The 22285-nt window shown below is 41.7% G+C and overlaps 1 protein-coding gene across 1 annotated transcript in view; it reads left to right on the top strand.

Annotated features, from left to right (window-relative positions):
* LOC136880850 (TOG array regulator of axonemal microtubules protein 1) overlaps positions 1 to 22285 on the top strand; it is a 437167-nt gene that overhangs the window by 104815 nt on the left and 310067 nt on the right. The window contains exons 6-8 of the mRNA XM_068229140.1: positions 901 to 1194; positions 1376 to 1759; positions 19218 to 19584. Coding sequence (XP_068085241.1) covers positions 901 to 1194; positions 1376 to 1759; positions 19218 to 19584 — 1045 coding nt within the window. The remainder of the gene's footprint in view (positions 1 to 900; positions 1195 to 1375; positions 1760 to 19217; positions 19585 to 22285) is intronic.

Genomic DNA, 22285 nt, shown 5'->3' with positions numbered 1-22285 from the left:
TGTTAGCCCAAGGTTAGTGTAAAGGGAAGTGACCCATTGTTTCCCACCACTAGCTTCTGTAATGTTGAGAATAAGAGGTAGTTCCCATCCCTATAAACATCTGCGCTACGGTAAACCCAACAGACAACATCGTCCTGAAGGGTGAAGAAAATATGTTGTATGATAGTACCCGGAAACACAAGATTTAATTAAAACATAGATATAAATATCAAGTACGGTATCGACTGAGATACTACAGGATCATGCTAGCAAAAAAAAATTGAATAACAGCCAAAAACTGAATCTTTTACAAATTGAAAAATATATACTTTTTGGTTGGTTTTATAAATGTTGCTAAAAACTTTTCCGAAGAGATAGTGAAATATTAGGCATTTTTTTCGTAGAAGGCACTGTTGAATATTTTACAGAATCGGTTTAGCATTGATGTTTCCTTTCTAGATGTCCTAATCATTTCATTTTCGTATGTGAATTTTTTCTTGAATTGATTCCCTGTACATGAGCACGAGGAAATGAACCCAAGTATTCTTGTTCTTAGATTGTGGTGTGTTTATGACATAGAATTCCTGTGTTTCATATTTGTCACCTGCAAGTTCCCTGGGTCACTTAAAATTGGTATCACTCGACACAACATAAATCGGTAGAGGAGAGGAGGGGAAAATCTACCTGACCGCTAACCATGAGCGCACTTGCACTGCCACTTTTCGAAGGTGAACGCTGAAGCTTGGGCGCAGTTCTGTACTGCCCTTAAATGTTGTCACGTATTCCAGGAGGACTGGAAGCAGAGGCTCAGTTCCCTGGAAGCCCCAATCGCCACGCAACCTTCCCTTGTAGCTGCTGGTACTCCACCATATCAATTTCTCATCACTACTTCTCATTGTTAAATGTTGTCACGTGTTCCAGGAGGACGGGAAGCAGAGGATCAGTTCCCTGGAAGCCCTAGTGGCAGCTCTACAGCCCCCGGTAGGTGCTACCAGTCTATCATATCAGTTCTCCTTATTGTTAAATGTTGTTACGTATTCCAGGAGGTTTGGAAACATCTCCAACCGCACGCTATCTTCCCTGATAGCTGCTGGTACTCTATCATATCAATTCTCATCACTAATTCTGGTTGTTAAATGTTGTCACGTGTTCCAGGAGGACGCGAAGCAGAGGATCAGTTCCCTGGAAGCCCTAGTGGCAGTACTACAGTCCCCGGTAGGTGCTACCAGTCTATCATAAGAGTTCTCCTTATTGTTAAATGTCTTTACGTATTCCAGGAGGTTTGGAAACAGGGCATCATATCCCTGGAAGCCCCAACCGCCACTCTATCTTCCCTGGTAGCTGTTGGTACTCTATCACATCAATTATCATTGTTAAATGTTGTCACGTGTTCCAGGAGGAGTGGAAGCAGAGGATCAGTTCCCTGGAAACCCTAGCGGCAGCACTACAGTCGTCGTCAGCTGTTAGTACTCCCGACTTCCACCGATGTCTCCCGTCTCTTCTCCACCTGCTACTGGTGACCCTAGGGGAGGACCGCAGTCCCAGGGTGGCCACCACAGCCCTGTCGACCCTCAGAGACCTCATAGAGGCGGTACCTGCCCCGGTACTAAGAGGCCACGTGGGTCAGCTGGCTGCTGGTCTTGCTCGGCGCGCGGCGGGTCCTATGGCACTCAGGATAGAGGCGGTGCACACACTGCGAGTGCTGATGCAGAAACTGGGACCGGCGCCTGTCTTGGACGCTCTTCTAGCGCCGCCGTGTCTTTCTGCTAGGAGCTCAAAGGTAAGACATACCTTGTGTCCATACTCCACGTTTAGGGCCTAACCTTCAACCAGAGCTCGTATGAGTTCTCTCAAGCTAACCCAAATATTCCTGGCCTTCTCCATACAGACCAAGGATTTTTTTAAATATAATACATTTTGAACTTTGCCCCATTACTTCGACTTTTTTTGAGAGAGAAAGTTTTAGTGATAAGCCCCATATTGTGTTTCTTCTTGTTGTAATCTGATTTAGTTTATGTTAGTTCTTTATGAACCGGGCGAGTTGGCCGTGCGCGTAGAGGCGCGCGGTTGTGAGCTTGCATCCGGGAGATCGTGGGTTCGAGCCCCACTGTCGGCAGCCCTGAAGATGGTTTTCCGTGGTTTCCCATTTTCACACCAGGCATATGCTGGGGCTGCACCTTAATTAAGGCCACGGCCGCTTCCTTCCAACTCCTAGGCCTTTCCCATCCCATCGTCGCCATAAGACCTATCTGTGTCGGTGCGACGTAAAGCAACTGCCAAAAAAAAAAGTTCTTTATGAGTTGTGGTGGTGGTAATTAACGTTTTAAGAGGAATTACAACCGAGGAACCAGACTCTATAAACAATAATCAGAGAGAAAATTGGAGGAGGTCCAACACTTTGCATATCAGCCAAATAAAGACAAGAGCTGCAAAGGGCATCAAAATGAAAGATTCCATAAGATCTACCTGGGTCGGAAAAGAACAAGAGTTGACGAAGGGAGGCACAAGTAAGTGCAAGCAATGACAGGACTCCGTTAAGGGCCACATGGTCGCCAACCTACGCCTCCAAATTGAGCCCCTGGGCCCCGTTTAGTCGCCTCTCACGACAGGTAAGGGACATCGTGGATTTTATTTTACCGAACCCACCCATAGGGGGGAAGTTCCTTATTTCTTTCAAATGGCAAGAAAATGAAAATTCGGTAAATTAAATATATAAGGCGTGATCAAAAATGTTTGAGGCCGTGGTTGCAGCGGTCATGCAACGTAACGCGACTCCGATGCAGGTATATATACACGGACATTAAGCCAAAAGGATTTCTGTGGCAGTCGTGTGTGCCGAGGTGCGTGCGTTGAATGCGACGACGTGAACTATTGCAACGTTATTACCAAGTGCGTCCAAACAGGACCAACGAGCTGTTATTCTGTTCTTGGCTGCCGAAGGACAAACACCAGTGGACATCCATCGGATAAAGTAGACTGTATCGGACAGTACGTCTGTCGAAAACCACCGCTGTGGAATGGTGCACCAAGTTCCGTGCGGGTCGCGTTTCGACACAAGACAGCGGTCGAAATGGGAGGCCAGCCTCATCCATTACGGACAACAACAAGCGGGGGGTGGATGAGGCCTATAGTCCTGATCTCTCCCCTCCGATTATCACGCCTTCGGTCCCCCAAAAAGGCACTGAAGTGTCGACGCTTCCTGTAAGACGAGGATGTGCAGCAGGTGGTTACGGACTTCTTCACGCAGCAGGACACAGTGTTTTACCAGTCGGGGATATTCAACTTCGTGCGTCGTTGAGATGAGTGTCTCAATGCTCACGGTGATTTTGCATCCCGATTCAGGACTGTATGGCCGTCGAACGGAAACATTTAATCGCCCCTTATAGATTCCAGTTTGCTCAAAGTGAAGAAAACGTTTAAGGAAGCATTATTAAATATATGTAACGACATCTTTGCCAGATACTTTGGGAACAGTAACAGTTTTGCTCCTCGGCTGAATGATCAGCGTAATAGTTTAGGACCGAGCGAGTGTCCGCGTGGTTTTGGGGGGCGCAGCTGTCAGCTTGGATTCGGGAGGTAGTGGGTTCGAACCGCACTTGGGCAGCCCTGAAGATGGTTTTCCGTGGTTTCCGTTCTCACACCAGGCAAATACTGGAGCTGTACCTTAATTAAGGCTATGGGCGCTTCTTTCTCATTCCTAGCTCTTTCCTATCCTATCGTCGCAATAAGACCTATCGGTGTCGTTGAGACATAAAGCAAGTTGTAAAAAAGTATCCACTGTTCTAGCGCTTCAGGCAACAAATTCAATCTTGAAAACATTCTAGGGATATGAGCTACGAATTTCAGATAAATAACATCTAATAAAGTATAAGAATATATTAGTTATTTATTTATTTATTTATTTATTCCTGAAAACTGCAATCCTTTTCTTAATCATCGTCATCCGGTCGATTACATTACAGCTTGCCTTTTTCTACCACTACGAGCGCTAATGTGAGTCAATGCAGAGTTTCCCTTAAGCCCTTATGACTACATCCGGTGTGGACAATTTTGAAAAATCAAAAACGCCTGAGAGTATTGAACCAAGGAACAAATTACAAGAAGAATTATGCAAATAAGTTAATTTGTCTAGGATTTGAATCAAAAAGGAAACAAGTAAAGAGACAAGTGACTTTAGGCTGTTTCCGGAACTGCATTTAGGTCGGTTTTTAGAAATCGGTTTTTGTTTGTTTGATAGAGTCATCCATGAGGGGCTGCCTGGCCGAGGCAGTAAAGGAGTGCTCGGTTCCCCCGGAAGGACGTGGGTTCGAATCCTCGTCAAGAAGTCGTAAAATTTAAGAAACGAAATTTCCACTTCCGGAGGTGCACATGGTCCTCAGGTTCACTCAGCCTACACCAAAAATGAGTACCAGGTTAATTCCTGGGGGCAAAGGCGGCCGGGCGTAGAGCTAACCACTCTGCCCCATTACGTGCCGAGGTTAACAATGGTGGAAGCCTTTACCTTCCACTCCTCCAAGGGCCTTCATGGCCTGTACGGAGGTGACTTTGCTTTGCTTTGCTAGAGTTATCCATGACACTTTTTGAAACCTTTTCGGGCTCTTTAGCTCATCAACTTTCGGCACAGTTGAGGAAATTGCTTAGTTTTCCGTTTTTCGTAGTATAGGGACCCGTACTTCATGAGGTAAGTAGTCGTATTTAAACACCATCGAATGCCATTGGTCTCGTCCACGATCGAACCTGTTATCTTGGGAACTGAAGGACAATGGCCATCTGATTGTCCTCCTAAGATCAACGCCCGCAGTGTTTACTCTTGTCTACTCCTGAGGCCGTTCAACCATACCCCCACGTGTGTGGTCACTGGTGAGACTGACGGTCCGAAATCTCTGCTTTTTCTGTCTGTCACTCGGACAACACGGGACATAATCTAGCATTACTCGGCCCACATAACGACTGTGTTGCGTGATATGTGGCTGTAGTGGGTGACCTTCCCTTTCCAGTCCTACCCGAGAATCACACTTAAAGCTGATAGGCGACAGGAACTTATTCACTTCCCACGAATCAGTGGGCGTCAGTTTTGAAGAATTAACTTCAAGTGATCAGATAACTGACTGGATTATGTTGAATAATGATGAACTTTAACAGGGAATCATAAATACACAAACCGAGTGAAATGAGTGATAGGGCATATTATAATTTTTAAAAAACAAACCCGTCCGCCTCTGTGGTGAAGTGGTTAGTGTGATTAGCTGCCACCCGCCGAGGCCCGGGATCGATTCCCGGCTCTGCGACGAAATTTGGAAAGTGGTTCGAGGGCTGGAACGGGGTTCACTCAACCTCGTGAGGCCGACTTCAGCAATCCTGGAACCCACCTCTACTCACTTGACCTCCCGAGGCTGAGTGGACACCGTTCCAGCCCTCGTACCACTTTTAAAATTTTATGGCAGAGCCGGGAATCGAACCCGGGCCTCCGGAGGTAGCAGATAATCACAATAAGCACTACACCACAGAGGCGGACTTGATGTTCATCACCATTTCCTTTGTCCGCCTCCGTAGCGTAACGGTTAGCACTATTAGCTGTCCTCCTCGGAGGCTCGGGTTCGATTCTCGGTACTGCGGAAAATTTAAGAATAGGAGGAGGGCTGGTATATGGTTGAAATGGTACATGCAACTCACCTCCCTTGGGGTTGTGCCTAAAAAGAGCTGCACCACCTCGGGATGAGGACACGAGTTTAGTTTACTTTACCCTTTCCTTTGTACACCGGAGCTACTATAGCAACTCTACATTCATTTGGTATAGCTTCTTCATGGGAAGCGTAATTAAAGTACTGCATTTCAGATATGCCACTACATCCCAACCCAATGCCTTTAGTGTATCCCCAAAAATATTATCAGTCCCATCTGCTTTTATAGCTTTCGACCTTTGCATCTTTCTGCAAATATCTTTTTTATCATAAGTAAATTTCAGTACTTCGTCGGTATAAGTTACTTCCCCAGCCTGAACATTATCCTTAAACAGAACTATCTCACGGGCTTGCGGGATTTGAAAGTTGCTGAGGTGTGGGTGCTGCTGAATGATGGCATTCAGAGCATGAGTAGAGCCTGTGGAGCTTCAATGCCACTTTCTGGTGCAGTGAGGAAAGCAACGGAAAACTACCTCATTCTTCACTACGCCGTGTACATCTGATTGTGAGGCCGCCATCGGATTTTTCAGTTTTCTTATAACTTTCGGTTGTGCTCTTTCAGAATCCAACTAGACTCCGGGTTGAGAAACTGACTTCTAACTTATAAATAAGGGATCTTGAGTCCACGCAGATTTCACTCCCGTACAACATTGTTTTTACAACTTGCCTTACGTCGCACCGACACAGATAAGTCTTATGGCAACGATGGGACAGGAAAGGACTAGGAGTTTGAAGGGAGCGGCCGTGACCTTAATTACGGTACAGCCCCAGCATTTCCCTGATATGAAAATGGGAAACGGAAAACCATATTCAGTGCTACCGACAGTGGGGCTCGAACCGACTATCTCCCGGATGGAGGCTCGTAAAAATTGCTTTATCAGTTCACTTCCTTCATACAGAATACGTCGTATGTCAAAGGTTAAAAGAAACCATCGACGTAATTTTGGACACGCAGGATTTATCCTACTCTGCGTTATACCTAGTGCCTTGGAAACCTGCTGGTGTATGCGATAAATAGAATGAGCAATAGCTGCGAAGTGAGAGCATATCCGAGGTCAGGCTCGAGCCTTATCACGTGCCGTGCGTGTTCCTGTGTTTTGACCTACTCCAGCTCGTGTATATTGCATGTCTCTCCAAATTAAATGCTTAACTTATTCAATACTTCATCAGGCTTCCTAATACTCCTGGTTTTTCTCCACCTCCTACCTTTATCGTTCTTTCAGCAGTACTTTCTTCGTTACCCTCCATGTCGCTGGATCATTTACCTTCTGCAGATCAGTATTGATTGAAGGTTCTAGAAACGTTCATGTGAACAGAAACAGCAGTTTAACACTTTGAAAGTAAGAACGAGTCGTATTAAAGTCGTATCAGAGAGGAATTCATGAAGGCCCTGACATACAGGTCTTTAATAATAATAATAATAATAATAATAATAATAATAATAATAATAATAATAATAATAATAATAATAATAGACCGGGCGAGTTGGCCATGCGGTTAGAGGCACGCGCCTGTGAACTTGCATCCGGGAGATAGTAGGTTCGAATCCCACTGTCGGCAGCCCTGAAGATGGTTTTCCGTGGTTTCCCATTTTCACACCAGGCTGTACCTTAATTAAGGCCATGGCCGTTTCCTTCCAACTCCTAGGCCTTTCCTATCCCATCGTCGCAATAAGACCTATCTGTGTCGGTGCGACGTAAAGGCCCTAGCAAAATATATATATACTAGCAAGGTACCCGTGCTTCGCTACGGTAATATTCTGAAATTTATAATTGAATACTTATTGTTTTAGATATATAATCCGCCGAAATTCGCGATCTGACATGTTTTCAGCGAGAATCCACCAAAATTCCCGATCTGACTCGTTTTCTATTAGATTACGGCACGTTTCCTCCCATTTTTCAATATTCCTTTCCAGCAATCGATTTCGTACTTCCCGGGCTAGGCTCAGGTATTCTTCCCGGTCAGTTGGGTCCGTAAATCTTTGCCATACCGTATTTTCCTATAATCATTTTAAATCTGGATAAAATCCTTCAGGAGATCCGGCGTGGTGTCATATTGGGTGCCTTGGCGGCACTGAACCCGCGGCCGGACTGCATTCTTAGTCATTACCCGTCCAGGAGCCGTTTCCAGCGCGGTCCGCATATTTGACGACGGTCCGGAACATTATTATTATTATTATTATTATTATTATTATTATTATTATTATTATTATTATTGTTATTATTATGATTATTATTATTAATGTTATTCTTATTCTTCTTGTTATTATTACTATTATGTGTTGCTGGGATGAATGATGACAGGGAAAACCGGAGTATCCGGATAAAAACCTGTCCCGCCTCCGTTTTGTCCAGCACGAATGTCACATGGAGTGACCGGGATTTGAACCACGGAACCCAGCTGTGAGAGGCCGGCGCGCTGCCGCCTGAGCAACGGAGGATCCTTATAAGTACATTAAGAACAGTAAAATCAATTGGTGTCACCTCCTTTTACACTCCACCGCCGTTAGTTTTTACTGCCAACCCCCCCCCCCCAAAAAAAATTAAAAGAAGGCGTGTTTCTTTATGTTTAAGGGAGATTCCAAACACCAATGTTCACGTCTATTACCTTCAGTTTTGAGATATAAGTATCCCCATAAATATAATTTACTTTTGTCACTTCATTTCAAACTACTCCCCACCCCCCTAAGTGAATTTTCCCGCAAAAAATACTTGTTTCTTTAATAGTGAAGGATCTTCTAAATACCAATTATCACGACTCTAACTTCTTCACTTTTAGATTTATGTGTCCTCATGGAAGGAATTCAACTCCTTTACACTCCCGCCCCCCAAGATGGTTTCCCCCCCAAAACGCGTTTTTCTTTGTTTTTAAAGGAGATCCAAATACGAATTTTCACGTCTGTAACAACTTTAGTTTTTATTAGATGTATATATTCTCATACAATTAAAGTCAATTAATTTTTCAATTCTTTCACCCCCCTCCCCTCGCTTCATTGGATTTTCCGAGAATACGTGTTTCTTTACTTTTAAAGCAGATTGCAAATATCAAATTTCACGTCTGTAACATCTTCATTTTTAAGATATCAGTAGCCTAATTAAAATAATTCAACACCATTTTCAGTCACTTTCACCCACCCTCCACCCAAGTGGTATTTCCGAAAATTAAAAATACACGTTTCTTTATGTTTAATGGAGATAAAAAAAACAATTTTTCACTTCTGTAACATGTTAATTTTTTTATATATACTGTAAAAATTCGCATTTTAAAATTTCACCCCTTTTGGGTTCCCCTTAAGTGGAGTTTCCAAAAACAAATCTTCTATGTTTCTTTACATTTACAGGAGATTCCAAACACCCACTTTTTACGTCTATAACATTTTACGTTTCCAAGATAATCTTTCAAAAAATTCACCCCAATTTGTCACTTCTGTTTAACCGCCATTAATAGGATTTTCCAAAAACTAAAAAAATACGTGTTTCTTTATTTTTAAAGGAGATCCCATATACAAATTTTCAGTTCTCTAATATCTTCCGTTTCTGAGATATATGTATCCTCATTAAAGGCATTCAACCCACTTTTTACCCTTTTACACCCCTCCTATTGGGATTTACAGGAAACAAAAAAATACGTGTTCCTTTATTTTTAGAGGAGATTCTAACTACCAATTTTTACATCTTTAAATTTTAAAGTTTTAAGATGTAGACACATTCATTTTAAAAAATTCACCCCCCTTTTCACCCCTCAATATTTGGATTTTCCAAAAACGAAAAAATACGTGTTTCTTTACATTTAAAGTTGATCTAAAATACCAATTTTCAGGTCTGTAATATCTTCAGGTTCTGAAATATAAGTAGCCTCATTAAAGGCATTCAACCCATTATTCACCCTTTTACACCCTTCCTATTGGGATTTTCCGAAAACAAAACAATACGTGTTTCTTTATTTTTAAAGGAGATTCTAAATACCAATTTTTACATCTATAAACTGTAATAGTTTTGAGATATAGATACACCCATTTTAAAAAATCACCCCCTTTTCACCCCCCCCCCATTAATTGGATTTTCCAAAAACAAAAAAATACGTGTTTCTTTATTTTTAAAGGAGATCCCAAACACCAATTTTCAGGTCTGTAATATCTTCAGTTTCTGAAATATATGTAGCCTCATCAAAAGCATTCAACCCCTTTTTCACCCCTCCTATTGCGATTTTCCGAAAACAAAAAAATACGTTTTTCTTTATGTTTAATGAAGATTCTAAATACCAATTTTTACATCTGCAAACTTTAAAAGTTTGGAGATATAGATTCACTCATTTTAAAAATTCACCCCCTTTTCACCCTCCCATTAATTGGATTTTCCAAAAACAAAAAAATACGTATTTCTTTATTTTTAAAAGAGATCAAAAGTACCAATTTTCAGGTCTGTAACATCTTCAGTTTCTGAGATATAAGTACTGGTATACTGATTAAGGGCATTCAACCCATTTTCCCCATTTTCACCCGTTTTCACCCCTCCTATTGGGATTTTCTGAAAACAAAAAAATACGTGTTTCCTTATTTTTAAAAAAGATTCTAAATACCAATTTTTACATCTGTAAACTTTTAAACTTTCGAGATATAGACACACTCATTTTAAAATTTCACCCCTCTTTTCACCCCCTTAGCGAAGGAATATCCAAAAATCCTCTCTTAGCGAGCACCTACATCTTAATATGAATATATCCCCAAAATTTCATTTCGTTACGTCCAGTAGTTTTGGCTCTGCGATGATGAATCAGTCAGTCAGTCAGTCAGTCAGTCAGGACAAGTTACTTTATATATATAGATACTAGCAAGATACCCGTGCTTCGCTACGGTATTATACTGAAATATGTAATTGAATGCTAAACATTTTATATATAACCCTCCGAAATTCGCGATCTGACTCGTTTTCTGAGAGAATCCGCCAAAATTCGCAATCTGACTCGTTTTCTGAGAGATTACGGCAAAGTTCCTCAAATTTTTCAATCTTTCTTTCCAGCAATCGATGTCGTACTTCCCGGGCTATATCCAGGTATTCCACGCTGTCAGCTGGGTCCCTAAATCTTTGCCATCCTTTCCTATAAGCATTTTTAGTGTGGATCAAATCCTGAAGGAGATACGGCGTGGTGTCGTCTTGGGTGCCTTGGCGGTACTGAACCCGCGGCCGGACTGTATTCGTAGTAATTACCAGGCCAGGACCCGTTTCCAGCGCGGTCCGCACAATTTGACGATGGTCCAGAACATTAACATTATTATTATTATTATTATTATTATTAGATGTTCTGGACCCCACAGCAAGATGCAAGAATGACATACTTCCGTGCGTTATTGACCTTATTATAGAGGTGAACAATTTGACGGCCAATCTCATTCCTATCGTTTATTTCAAAGGTGTTTAAATTTTTATTTATATGCCAGGAGAGTCTACTGTAATCTATGAACGTTCTCCGAAGGAAAAATGGCTGTTGAAATCGAACCAGGAAATAGTAAAAATGATCGGTTTATGATCAGAATAAGTACATCGAAAATCTACAGCCTTTTTCCAGTCATTCGATAGGGTCAGGAATGGAATGAATAAAGCCCCATCTAGCGGCGACAATAGGAATTGTGCCGGCTGCCGAAGCACTCCTCTGGGGGCAATGATCGATGAATGACAAATGAAATGAAATATTGGACAGTATTGCTGGAATGAATGATGAAAGGGAAAACCGGAGTATCCGGAGAGAAACCTGTTCCACCTCCGTTTTGTCCAGCACGAATGTCACATGGAGTGAAAGGGATTTGAACTACGGAACCCAGCTGTGAGAGGCCGGCGCCCTGCCGCCTGAGCAACGGAGGCTCCTGATAAGAACATTATGAACAGTAAAATCAATTGGTCTCACCTCCTTTTACACCCCACCGCCGTTAAGTTTATTTACCCCCCCCCCCCCAAAATAAATAAATAAACGAAGGCGTGTTTCTTTATGTTCAAAGGAGATTCCAAACACCAATGTTCACGTCTATTACCTTCAGTTTTGAGATATAAGAATCCCCATTAAAAAAATTCACATTTTTTCACTTCCTTTCACATTCCCCCCCACCGAAGTGAATTATCCGGCAAAAAATACTTGTTTCTTTAATAGTAAAGGATATTCTAAATACCAATTATCACGACTCTAACTTCTTCAGTTTTTTATTTATGTGTCCTCGTGAAAGGAATTCAACTCCTTTTCACTCCCGCCTCGCAAGATGGTCCCCCTCCCCCCCAAAAACGCGTTTTTCTTTGTTTGTAAATGAAATCCAAATACCAATTTGCACGTCTGTAACAACTTTATTTTTATTAGATGTATGTATTCTTATACAATTAAGTCAATTAATTTATCAATTCTTTCAGCCGCCCCCCTCCCCTCCGCCCTAGTATTATTTCCGAAAACTAAAAATACACGTCTCTTTATTTTTAATAGAGATAAAAGGTTCCATTTTTCACTTCTGTAACAAGTTTTTTGATATTTACTGTAGAAATTCTCATTTTAAAATGTCACCCCTTTTTATTTCCCCATAAGAGGAGTTTCCAAAAACAAATCACCTATGTTTCTTTACATTTAGAGGAAATTCCAAATACCCACTTTTTACGTCTGTAACATTTTACGTTCCTCACATATTCTGTAGATATAGTCTTTCGAAAAATTCACCGCAATATGTCACTCCTGTTTAACCGCCATTAATTGGATTTTCCTAAAACAAAAAATACGTGTTTATTTATTTTTAAAGGAGATCCCATATACACATTTTCAGTTCTGTAATATGTTCAGTTTCTGAGATATGTGTATCATCATTAAAGGCATTCAACCCTTTTACACCCCTCCCATTGGGATTTACAGAAAACAAAAAAAGTGTTCTTTTATTTTTAAGGGAGATTCTAATTACCAATGTTTACATCTGTAAACTTTTAAAGTTTTAAGATGTAGACACATTCATTTTAAAAGTTCACCCCCCCCCCATTTTTACCCCCCCCATTATTTGGATTTTCCAAAAACGAAAATATACCTGCTTCTTTATCTTTAAAGTAGATCCCAAATACCAATTTTCAGGTCTGTAATATCTTCAGGTTCAGAAATATAAGTAGCCTCATTAAAGGCATTCAACCCCTTTTCCACCCTTCCCATTGGGATTTTTCGAAAACAACAAAATACGTGTTTCTTTATTTTTAAAGGAGATTCTAAATACCTATTTTTACATCTATAAACTTTAAAAGTTTCGAGATATAGATACACTCATTTTAAAAATTTACCCCCTTTTCACACTCCCCCATTAATTGTATTTTCCGAAAACAAAGAAGTATCTTTATTTTTAAAGGAGATCCCAAACACCAATTTTCAGGTCTGTAATATCTGCAGGTTCTGAAACATAAGTATCCTCCTTAAAGGCATTCAAACCATTTTTCACCCCTTTTCACCCCTCCAATTCAGATTTTCCGAAAACAAAAAAATACGTGTTTCTTTATTTTTAATGAAGATTCTAGGTACCAATTTCTACATCTGTAAACTTTAAAAGTTTTGAGATATAGATGCACTCCTTTTAAAAATTCACCCCCCTTTTCACCCTCCCATTAATTGGATTTTCCAAGAACCAAAAAATACGTGTTTCTTTATTTTTAAAAGAGATCTAATGTACCAATTTTCAGGTCTGTAATATCTTAAGTTTCTGAGATATAAGTATCCTCCTTAAAGGCATTCAGCCCATTTTTCACTCCTTTTCACCCCTCCTTTTGGGATTTTCCGTAAACAAAAAAAATACGTGTTTCTTTATTTTTAATGAAGATTTTACGTATCAATTTTTACATCTGTAAACTTTAAAAGTTTTGAGATATAGATGCACTCATTTTAAAAATTCACCCCCCTTTTCACCCTCCCATTAATTGGATTTTACAAAAACAAAAAAATACGTGTTTCTTCATTTTTAAAACAGATCTAATATACCAATGTTCAGGCCTGTAATATCTTCAGTTTCTGAGATATAAGTAACGGTGTCCTGAATAAAGGCATTCAACCCCTTTTTCACCGTTTTTACCCCTACTATTGGTATTTTCTGAAAACAAAAAAATACGTGTTTCCTTATTTTTAAAAAAATATTCTAAATACCAATTTTTACATCTGTAAACTTTTAAAGTTTTGAGATATAGATACATACATTTTAAAATTTCAACCCTCCTTTTCACCTCCTTAGCGAAGGAATATCCAAAAATCCTCTCTTAGCGAGCACCTACATCTTAATATGAATCTATGCCCAAAATTTCATTCCTTTATGTCCAGTAGTTTTGGCTCGGCGATGATGAATCAGTCAGTCAGTCAGTCAGTCAGTCAGGACAAGTTATTTTATATATATAGATAAGAGAGTGGGGGGAAAGAACTAAAAATTCAGAACCAGTGGAAACCAACTCAACTCGAACGAACAAAAGATGGCATCAAGATCATTCGCTTGGCTTTCGCAGATGACCTAGCAATACAAGCGGACTGTGAAATCACAGCAATCAAACAGACAGACGTCCTCCAGGAATGTGCAGAAAAGATTCGGCTAGAAACTTCATTTGAGGGAAACTAAGTTCATTTGTACTAGATTTCACAATCAGAAACTAAACACAAAATACGTGCAGAAAAAAATGGGTTCGACACTTCAAATACCTTGGTGAAATTGTAGAACCACCAGGGTTAGAAAAGGAAGCACAGACATTTCGCCTACAAAAACTCAGGATAGCGTACTGGAGAATATGCGACGTTTACTACAAAAATTTCATGTCCATAAATACAAAGATCTAGCTTGCTTTAATTTTTTATTATTATTACCTTTTTTTTTTTTTGCTTTACGTCGCACCGACACTGATGCGTCTCATGGCAACAATGGGATAGGAAAGGCCTAGGAGTGGGAAGGAAGCGGCCGTGGCCTTCATTAAGGTAGAGCCCCAGCATTTGCCTGGTGTGAAAATGGGAAACCACGGAAAAACATCTTCAGAGCTGCCATAGTGGGATTCGAACCCACTATCTCCCGGATGCAAACTCACAGCCGCGCACCCCTAACCGCACGGCCAACTCGCCCGATAATACAAAGATCAGGCACTACAATATTGTGATCAAACCTGATGTCCTATACGCGAGCGAAACACTGGTACTCAATAGAAAAGGGGATCTAGAGAACATTCTGAAGAAAGAACGGAAGATCATGAGGAAAATTATTGGTCCAGAAAAAAAAACGAATGCAGACTGAAATCCCGTCAAGCACCAGAGAAACTTTCCAACCTGGCAGCAGATATTAGAAAACGAAGATTGAAATTTTATGGACACGTCCAAAGACAACAAGATCGTGGCATACAACAAAAATTGAAGAGTCTACCATGGATCCAAGAATTCAAAAAGGACCTGGACAAAGCCCAGATAGATATATCAGTAATATTACACAGAAATCTGTTCCGTAAAAAGATAAATAGATGGGTAGTGCAGCCAGAGAATGAAGCTCCAAGGAGACCAGGAACAAAGTGAACTGAAGTAAGAGAGCCCACGGAGAAAAAGAGAAAGCCACATGGAAGACCAGAAAGGTGAATTATAAAAGCACTTCGTGTCCAACGAGATCCATACGCATATACGAGTAATTAAGAAGAAAAAGAAGAAAATTAACTGTTTCCTTCCGCGGGCTTTAAAATTTGTCCAGTACTCCCGCATTCCTTGCTGGTTTTGTTCCTTTATTACTTCTGTCCACGCCTTCCCTTTTTTAGCTTCGGGTTTTCTTGGAAACTCCTATGGTCTTGAAGTTTCTTCTTAAGTGAGCTGCGCTCCAGAATATCATCATGTAGATATTTTTCTACCTCACTGAACTAGGTCCCTTTTATCTTCTTATCTTCGAAGTAGAAGATCCGCTTGGTTGACCTTGCAGGGCTCATAGAAAGCTATCCTTCTCCAACGCACCGTATCGGTTATCTTATCTACGTGTGAATAGAGCTGGTTGTTGTGCCATCTTCTGTATTTACTTTTGCCTTTGAGGGGGCCCAAATTTTCCTTAAAACCTTTCTTTCTTTGATCTCAAGTTTCTCAATAAGGCTTTTTCTTGTTCATTTTATAGAGGGCCTCCGGACGAATGACTGTGCGTTAGTGTCTGAACTTGGCATCAAGGATATTGATCTTTTATTTTATACACCTTAAGTTAGATGGTATGTCATTTCCATTTTATTCATGGGTGACATGATGGCTTCTTTCTCAGACTTGTTGGGTTCTATCCACTCACTTAGATATTTAAACTTTCCTAACCGCTTCTTTATTCCCTGTTCCACATTTAGCTCTTTTGGTGTTGGCTTTATGTTTCTTATAAACACTGAGTTTTCTCAAAGAAGATTTAAAGACCTACTTTCGCTGCCTAATTTGTTTTGTAGCTGTCTGTACTGAGTCGGAAAAGATTGCTAGATGACCTGCAAAAGCAAGACAGTCAGTTACAAGGTTTGTATTCCTGTAACCCAGTCTGACTACACTGTTAACCTCTTCATTTTATGTCTTTCTCTAGAACACATTTGAAGAGCAGAAGTGAGGGTCTATCTCCCTCCTCACTGCTGTCCTTATTTCAAAGGCATCTGAAACTTCTCCTCTGAACTTCACTGTGGAAGTTGTGTCTGTCAAGGTCTGTGACCTCAGCTACCATGTGCAGACATTTCAATTTGACGCTATCTGGCGTCTTGCAGCCTCCGTGGCTCAGGCGGCAGCGCGCCGGCATCTCACCGCTGGATATTGTGATTCAAATCCCGGTCATTTCATGTGAGATTTGTGCTGGACAAAGCGGAGGCGGGATAGGTTTCTGTCCGGGTACTCCGGTTTTTCCTGTCATCTTTCATTCCAGAAACACTCTCCAATAACATTTCATCTGTCAGTCATTTATCATTGCCCCAGAGAAGTGCGACAGGTTTCGACAGCCGGCACATTTCCTATCCTCGCCGCTAGAAGGGGGCTTCATGCATTCCATTCCTGACCCGGTCGAATGACTGGAAACAGGCTGTGGATTTTCTGGCTTCTTGCTTGTCAATTTCGATATTCCGTTTTACTCTAGGTCAGGAAACGTGAAGTGAATGTACAGCTTTGGTTTGCTTACTAAATTTTGTGAACGAAGTAATTATTTTCAAGATTTTGATTTTGTTAAATCTTAAATACTAATTGTACGCCAGCGTCCATTATTTTGATCTAAGAAATCTGTCAGCCCTGTTTTGTAGTTCATGGGCTGTCTGTCCGAGGTGGTAAAGGCGTGCTTGGTTCATCCGGAAGGACGAGGGTTCGATTCCCATCAGGAAGTCGAAAAATTTAAGAAACGAGATTTCCACTTCCAGAGATGCTCATGGCCCTGAGGGTCACTCTGCCTACACCAATAATGGGTACCAGGTTAATTCCTGTGGGCAGAGTCGGACGGGAGTGGAGCTGACCACTCTACCCCAATAAGTGCTGAGGAGCCTTTACCTTCCACCCTTCCAAGGGCCTTCATGGCCTGCTTTGCTTTGTAATGCAGCTCTGTTAAATTCGAGTTAAATACTTGTGGAAAGACGTTTAAGGAAACTTTCTACAAATACTTTAACTTTGAAATGCTTGTGCTCAGCCGTTCTCAACTTCTGTCGTGTTGGAGAGATAATGGGACGAACAGTTCTACAAAACTTTCCTCATTCTCAGCAGAGGGTAACGAGGATCTATGGACTAAATCAACGAAGACAGTTTGTAAAGTATGTTGGTGCCTGCATTGCAGGTGATGCTCATGTATGATGCAGTGGAAGAAGTGAAGATATTACGTTTGTGGGTCAAACAGAATAACAAATATCCGTGTCAGGCTTAACATACTCACGAAATTGGAGGTCACATGTCGAAGAGGTTTGATTTCGTTTGTTCAAGGGTATATCCTATATAACTATATTTCAGGTATTCTACAGAGGCTGCTTGTTCGAGGTGCTAAGTGCTGCTTAGCTCACCTCCAAGGAAGTGCGTTCGATTCTTCGTTATTTCATTCATTCATTCCTAAAGCAGGAGTTCTTAAACGTTTTAATCTTTAAAACATTTCTTAGCAGGCAAAAACGTAAAATTAAGCAATTTTCTCAATTGTGCCGAAAGCTGAAGGGCTAAAGCGCCTGGAAAGGTTTCAAATGGTGAGTTTTGGATACCTCTATCAAACTTTAAAAAATTCGAAAATCACATCCGGCCTAAATGCAGTTCCGTAAGAACAGCCTAAAACACTTGTTTCTTTACTAGTCTTCTTTTTTATTCAAATCTTAGCCAAATTAACTTATTTACATAATTCATTCCGTAATGTGTTCCTTGGTTCAATACCCTCATGTGTTTTCTTTTTAATTTTTGAAAAATGTCCACATAGAATGTAATTATCAGGGCTTAGTTAAACAATGCATTGACTCACATTAGCTCTCGTACTGGTAGAAAAAGGCAAAGTACTAATCTAATCGACCGGATAACAACGATTAAGGAAAGGATTTTAATTTTAGGAAAAAATAAAGAAGCAATATATTCTTATACTTTTTTTGTTATATTTACCTCAAATTAGGAAAATCGCTCTGTGGTGTAGTGGTTAGTGTGATAAGCTGCCACCCCCTGAGACCTGGGTTCGATTCCCGGTTCTGCCACCAAATTTGAAAAGTGGTACGAGGGCTGGAACGGGGTCCACTCAGCCTCGGAAGGTTAACTTAGTAGAGGGAGGTAGCTAACTTAAAGCCATAGCCTTGTATACTCCTTTCCAATCTTCCCATCCCTCCGCAAGGCCCCTGTTCAGCATAGCAGGTGAAGCCGCCTGGGCGAGGTACTGGCCCTCCTCATCAGTTGCACCCCCTGACTCAAAGTCTCACGCTCCAGGACACCCCCCCTTGAGACGGTAGAGGTAGGATCCCCCTCTGAGTCCGAGAGAAAAATCAACCCTGGAGGGTAAACGGATTAAGGAAGAAAGACTTCTACCACTAATACGTTTTCATTCCTCCCCTGAAGGGGGAGGCGGGCCTCTTAGACGGTGACGCCGTCTCTCGGGCCGGGAGATTAGTTACGATGAAGAAGATGCGTGGAGAAGGTGAGGCGGTTGGCGGCCGTGGCCTATACTAGAAACTGTCCCGGGATTCGCATTAGTGCAGGAGAATGGAAAACCACGGAAAACCATTTTCAGCACAGCCGACGGTTGGGGCCAGCCGTGAGGTCCAGCCTCTCCTCTTCTCGGATGGCCGGTCAGAGTGCAGAACTGTTGGACCACGGAGCAGCCGTGACCACTTCTAGGCCGAGCCCCACTCTGTATCTACCAAAGAAAGAAAGAAAAATCCCTATGGACCAGTGTTTTCACTAAGGTGAATTATCCGTGTTTGTTAATTATTATTATTATTATTATTATTATTATTATTATTATTATTATTATTATTATTATTATTATTATTATTATGCATGTTCTCCCCTTCATTATCCTGGAATACCCGGAATTTAACTGTACTGCATTTCCTTTTAATTTTTATCGAGACGGTGTACATAAAACATTCCTGTTCTTGTGGTTGCTCGCAGGTCCGCGAGAGCGCGCTACTGTGCGTAATGTTTGCAGCTATGACGTTCCCCAGCTCGCAGCTAGATGCCACCACCGTGCTGGCGCGCGTCATGCCTGCCGTAGCTGACCGTAGGCGTCGCGTCCGCCAAGCTGCGCTGGACGCTGTGGCCGTGATGGCGCAGTTCGTACCGCCCCCAGCCATTGAGGTGCCTTTGACAGCTACTGCAGAGGGGCAGGGCTCCGCTGCGGCCGGTGAGGCGCTGAAGGGGGCGGTGAGGGCCCGTCTTGCTCGCAGGCAGCTTCCCTCCATCTCTCCTGACGGACTGCTCATGTACGCCCTGCAGATCCCCGCCTCCAAGGGCCAAGCACTGCCTCCGAACATCTCCGGTAAGTAAAGTGACACTGTACCTTGAAATCTAGTAACTGATGCTCATCATCGGCGAATTAAAGAATCACTGAAAATGATCAATAAAATGCCCTAAAATTCATGGAAAAATGCTATAAGTAAAAAAAATGACCTTAAAATTTACCAGATTGAGTTGTAATCTAGCAAGTTAGTCGTGCTGTAAGGGTCGCGCAGCTGTAAGCTTTCATTCGGGAGACTGTGGGTTCAAGTCCCACAGTTGGTAGCACTGAAATGGTTTTCCGTGGTTTCCCATTTTCACACCAGGCAAATGCTGGGTTTGTAGGTACCTTAATTAATGCCACGGACTCTACCTTCCCAGTTGTAGCCCTTTCCTATCCCTGCGTCGCTGAAAACTTTGGATGTGTTAGTACGACTTTAAACTAGTAGCCCAGTGTCGGCATCCCTAAAGATGGTTTCCCGTGGTTTTCCATTTTCACACCAGGCAAATGCTGGGTCTGTAGGTACTTTTTTTTTTTTTGCTAGTTGCTGTACGTCGCACCGACACAGATAGGTCTTATGGCGACGATGGGACAGGAAAGGGCTAGGAGTGGGAAGGAAGCGGCCGTGGCCTTAATTAAGGTACAGCCCCAGCATTTGCCTGGTGTGAAAATGGGAAACCACGGAAAACCATTTTCAGGGCTGCCGACAGTGGGATTTGAACCTACTATCTCCCGAATACTGGATACGGCCGCACTTAAGCGACTACAGCTATCGAGCTCGGTGGTACCTTAATTAAGGCCACGGACTCTACCTTCCCAGTCCTGGCCCTTTCCTATCCCTGCGTCGCTGAAAACTTTGGATGTGTTAGCGCGACGTTAAACCAGTAGCCCAATTTCGGCAGTCCTGAAGATGGTTTTCCGTGGTTTCACATTTTCACAACAGGCAAATACTGGAGCTGTAGCTAAAGGCCACTCTCACGTCTTGCCTGCTGCTAACGCTTTCCTGTCCCATCGTCGCCATAAAACCTGTCTCTGTCGGTGCGAGGTAAAACAAGTTGAAAAATAAAAAGTCAAAAGACAAATGAAACTGAATTCTGGTGACTGTAACAATGGTAATCTCTCTGTCTCTCTCTAGTCATCAACCGCGAGGCTGATTGGCAGCAGCTCACCATTATTTACGTTTCTCTGTTTTCCTTTTTAGTTCGTGGTGGGAATCACATCTGGGTTCGTATCCCACTGTCGGCAGTCCTGAAGATGGTTTTCCGTGGTTTCCCAATTTCACACCAGGCAAATGCTGGGGCTGTACCTTAATTAAGGCCACGGACGCTTCTTTCTAACTGCTAGGACTTTCCTATCCCATCGTCGCCATAAGACCTATCTGTGTCGGTGCGACGTAAAGCCACTAGCAAAAAAGAAAAAAAAGAAAATGGAATCACATCTCCTGTCGTCTAATATTTGCGCCATGTACTATAATCTTGACCTTCCTCTATATTTTTTCCCTTTCCCATCCTTCTGATCGCGAAAACCGTCGATGTGTTAGTGCGACGTTAAACCAATAGCAAATAAAAAGTTCCTAACTGAGCATGATGTTCATCATGCTAAAATTCTAACAGCCGTATTGATTATTAATAATTATAGAAAAAAGGAAACAGTTCAATAACAGATTCATAAATTGGTATGAACGATGTAAGTCAGCACCATTGCTATAAGGCACAACTGATCGTACAGTTGCCAGATACACTTAGGAATTCAGGCGAATCACCTTTGGCTTATCACATAGAACTACCTCCCTTAATCGCATCTATGCAGCATTTATACTTGTCCTTACTTCATTCTTTAATGCAAACATATTTTTGTAGATGTAATCCAAGTTACCGAACGCCATCTACATTGGGTAAAGGAACTCCATTAACTTGGACAATACTTGGGGCTGGACAGGTTTCTAAGTAGAGTACATCCGTAGTTAACTGAACTAAAGGTCGGGGGTGGGGGGGGGGGTGGGATAGCCGTTTCAAATATTTGTTTAAAGTTAGACCACGAACATATATTGCTATTTTTAAAATCAGATTACATTACGTAATTCTGAAATGTTCTGAAGGCCAAACGAATTCAAGACTCTCTTTGTAGGTTAAACTTACGTTCTTTAGTACAGTTATAATGATTACGATACTTCAGTACTGTATATACTTGTATAAATAACTCATTCAACAAGCTCGTTAATTTATATTTGTTTCTTGCGTCCCTCCCGTCATCTTTTTGTTAGGGAGACGTCAGCCCGCTAACGGTGTCTGTGGTAAAACACACATATGATATCCACATCAGCGTCAAAATTCGAAGAAGTGATCATCGAACGGTGCAGTCTTTCAGAACGAAGTGTACTACAACGAGCTATGAAGAAACATTAGACTTGCAGGACAATCCTTATAAGTACCAAAAGCCCGCCCACTTGCGAGAAAATTCGTGCACTGAGAACCATTTTCATTTTAATATCTACTAGCTGATGTACCCGTGCTTCGCTACGGAATTCTACATTGTATACAGAATTCTGGGTTAGATAGTGCACACCTTGTGAGCAAGATTGTATTAAATTGCATAGCTCTTAACGTTACCCTAGAAACGCGACTGGGAAATCACCAAACGTCTTTTCTCATATGAAGACTGGGTTAGGAAATTTTCATTGTAATGGTAGGCCAGCTTGCCTACCACCAGTCACAATCAGGTTGGAGAGTTTTCATTATAATGG

The sequence above is a fragment of the Anabrus simplex genome, chromosome 9, assembly GCF_040414725.1.
Source record: "Anabrus simplex isolate iqAnaSimp1 chromosome 9, ASM4041472v1, whole genome shotgun sequence".
Classification (NCBI taxonomy): Eukaryota; Metazoa; Arthropoda; class Insecta; order Orthoptera; family Tettigoniidae; genus Anabrus; species Anabrus simplex.
This window is presented reverse-complemented; position numbering and strand designations above follow the sequence as displayed.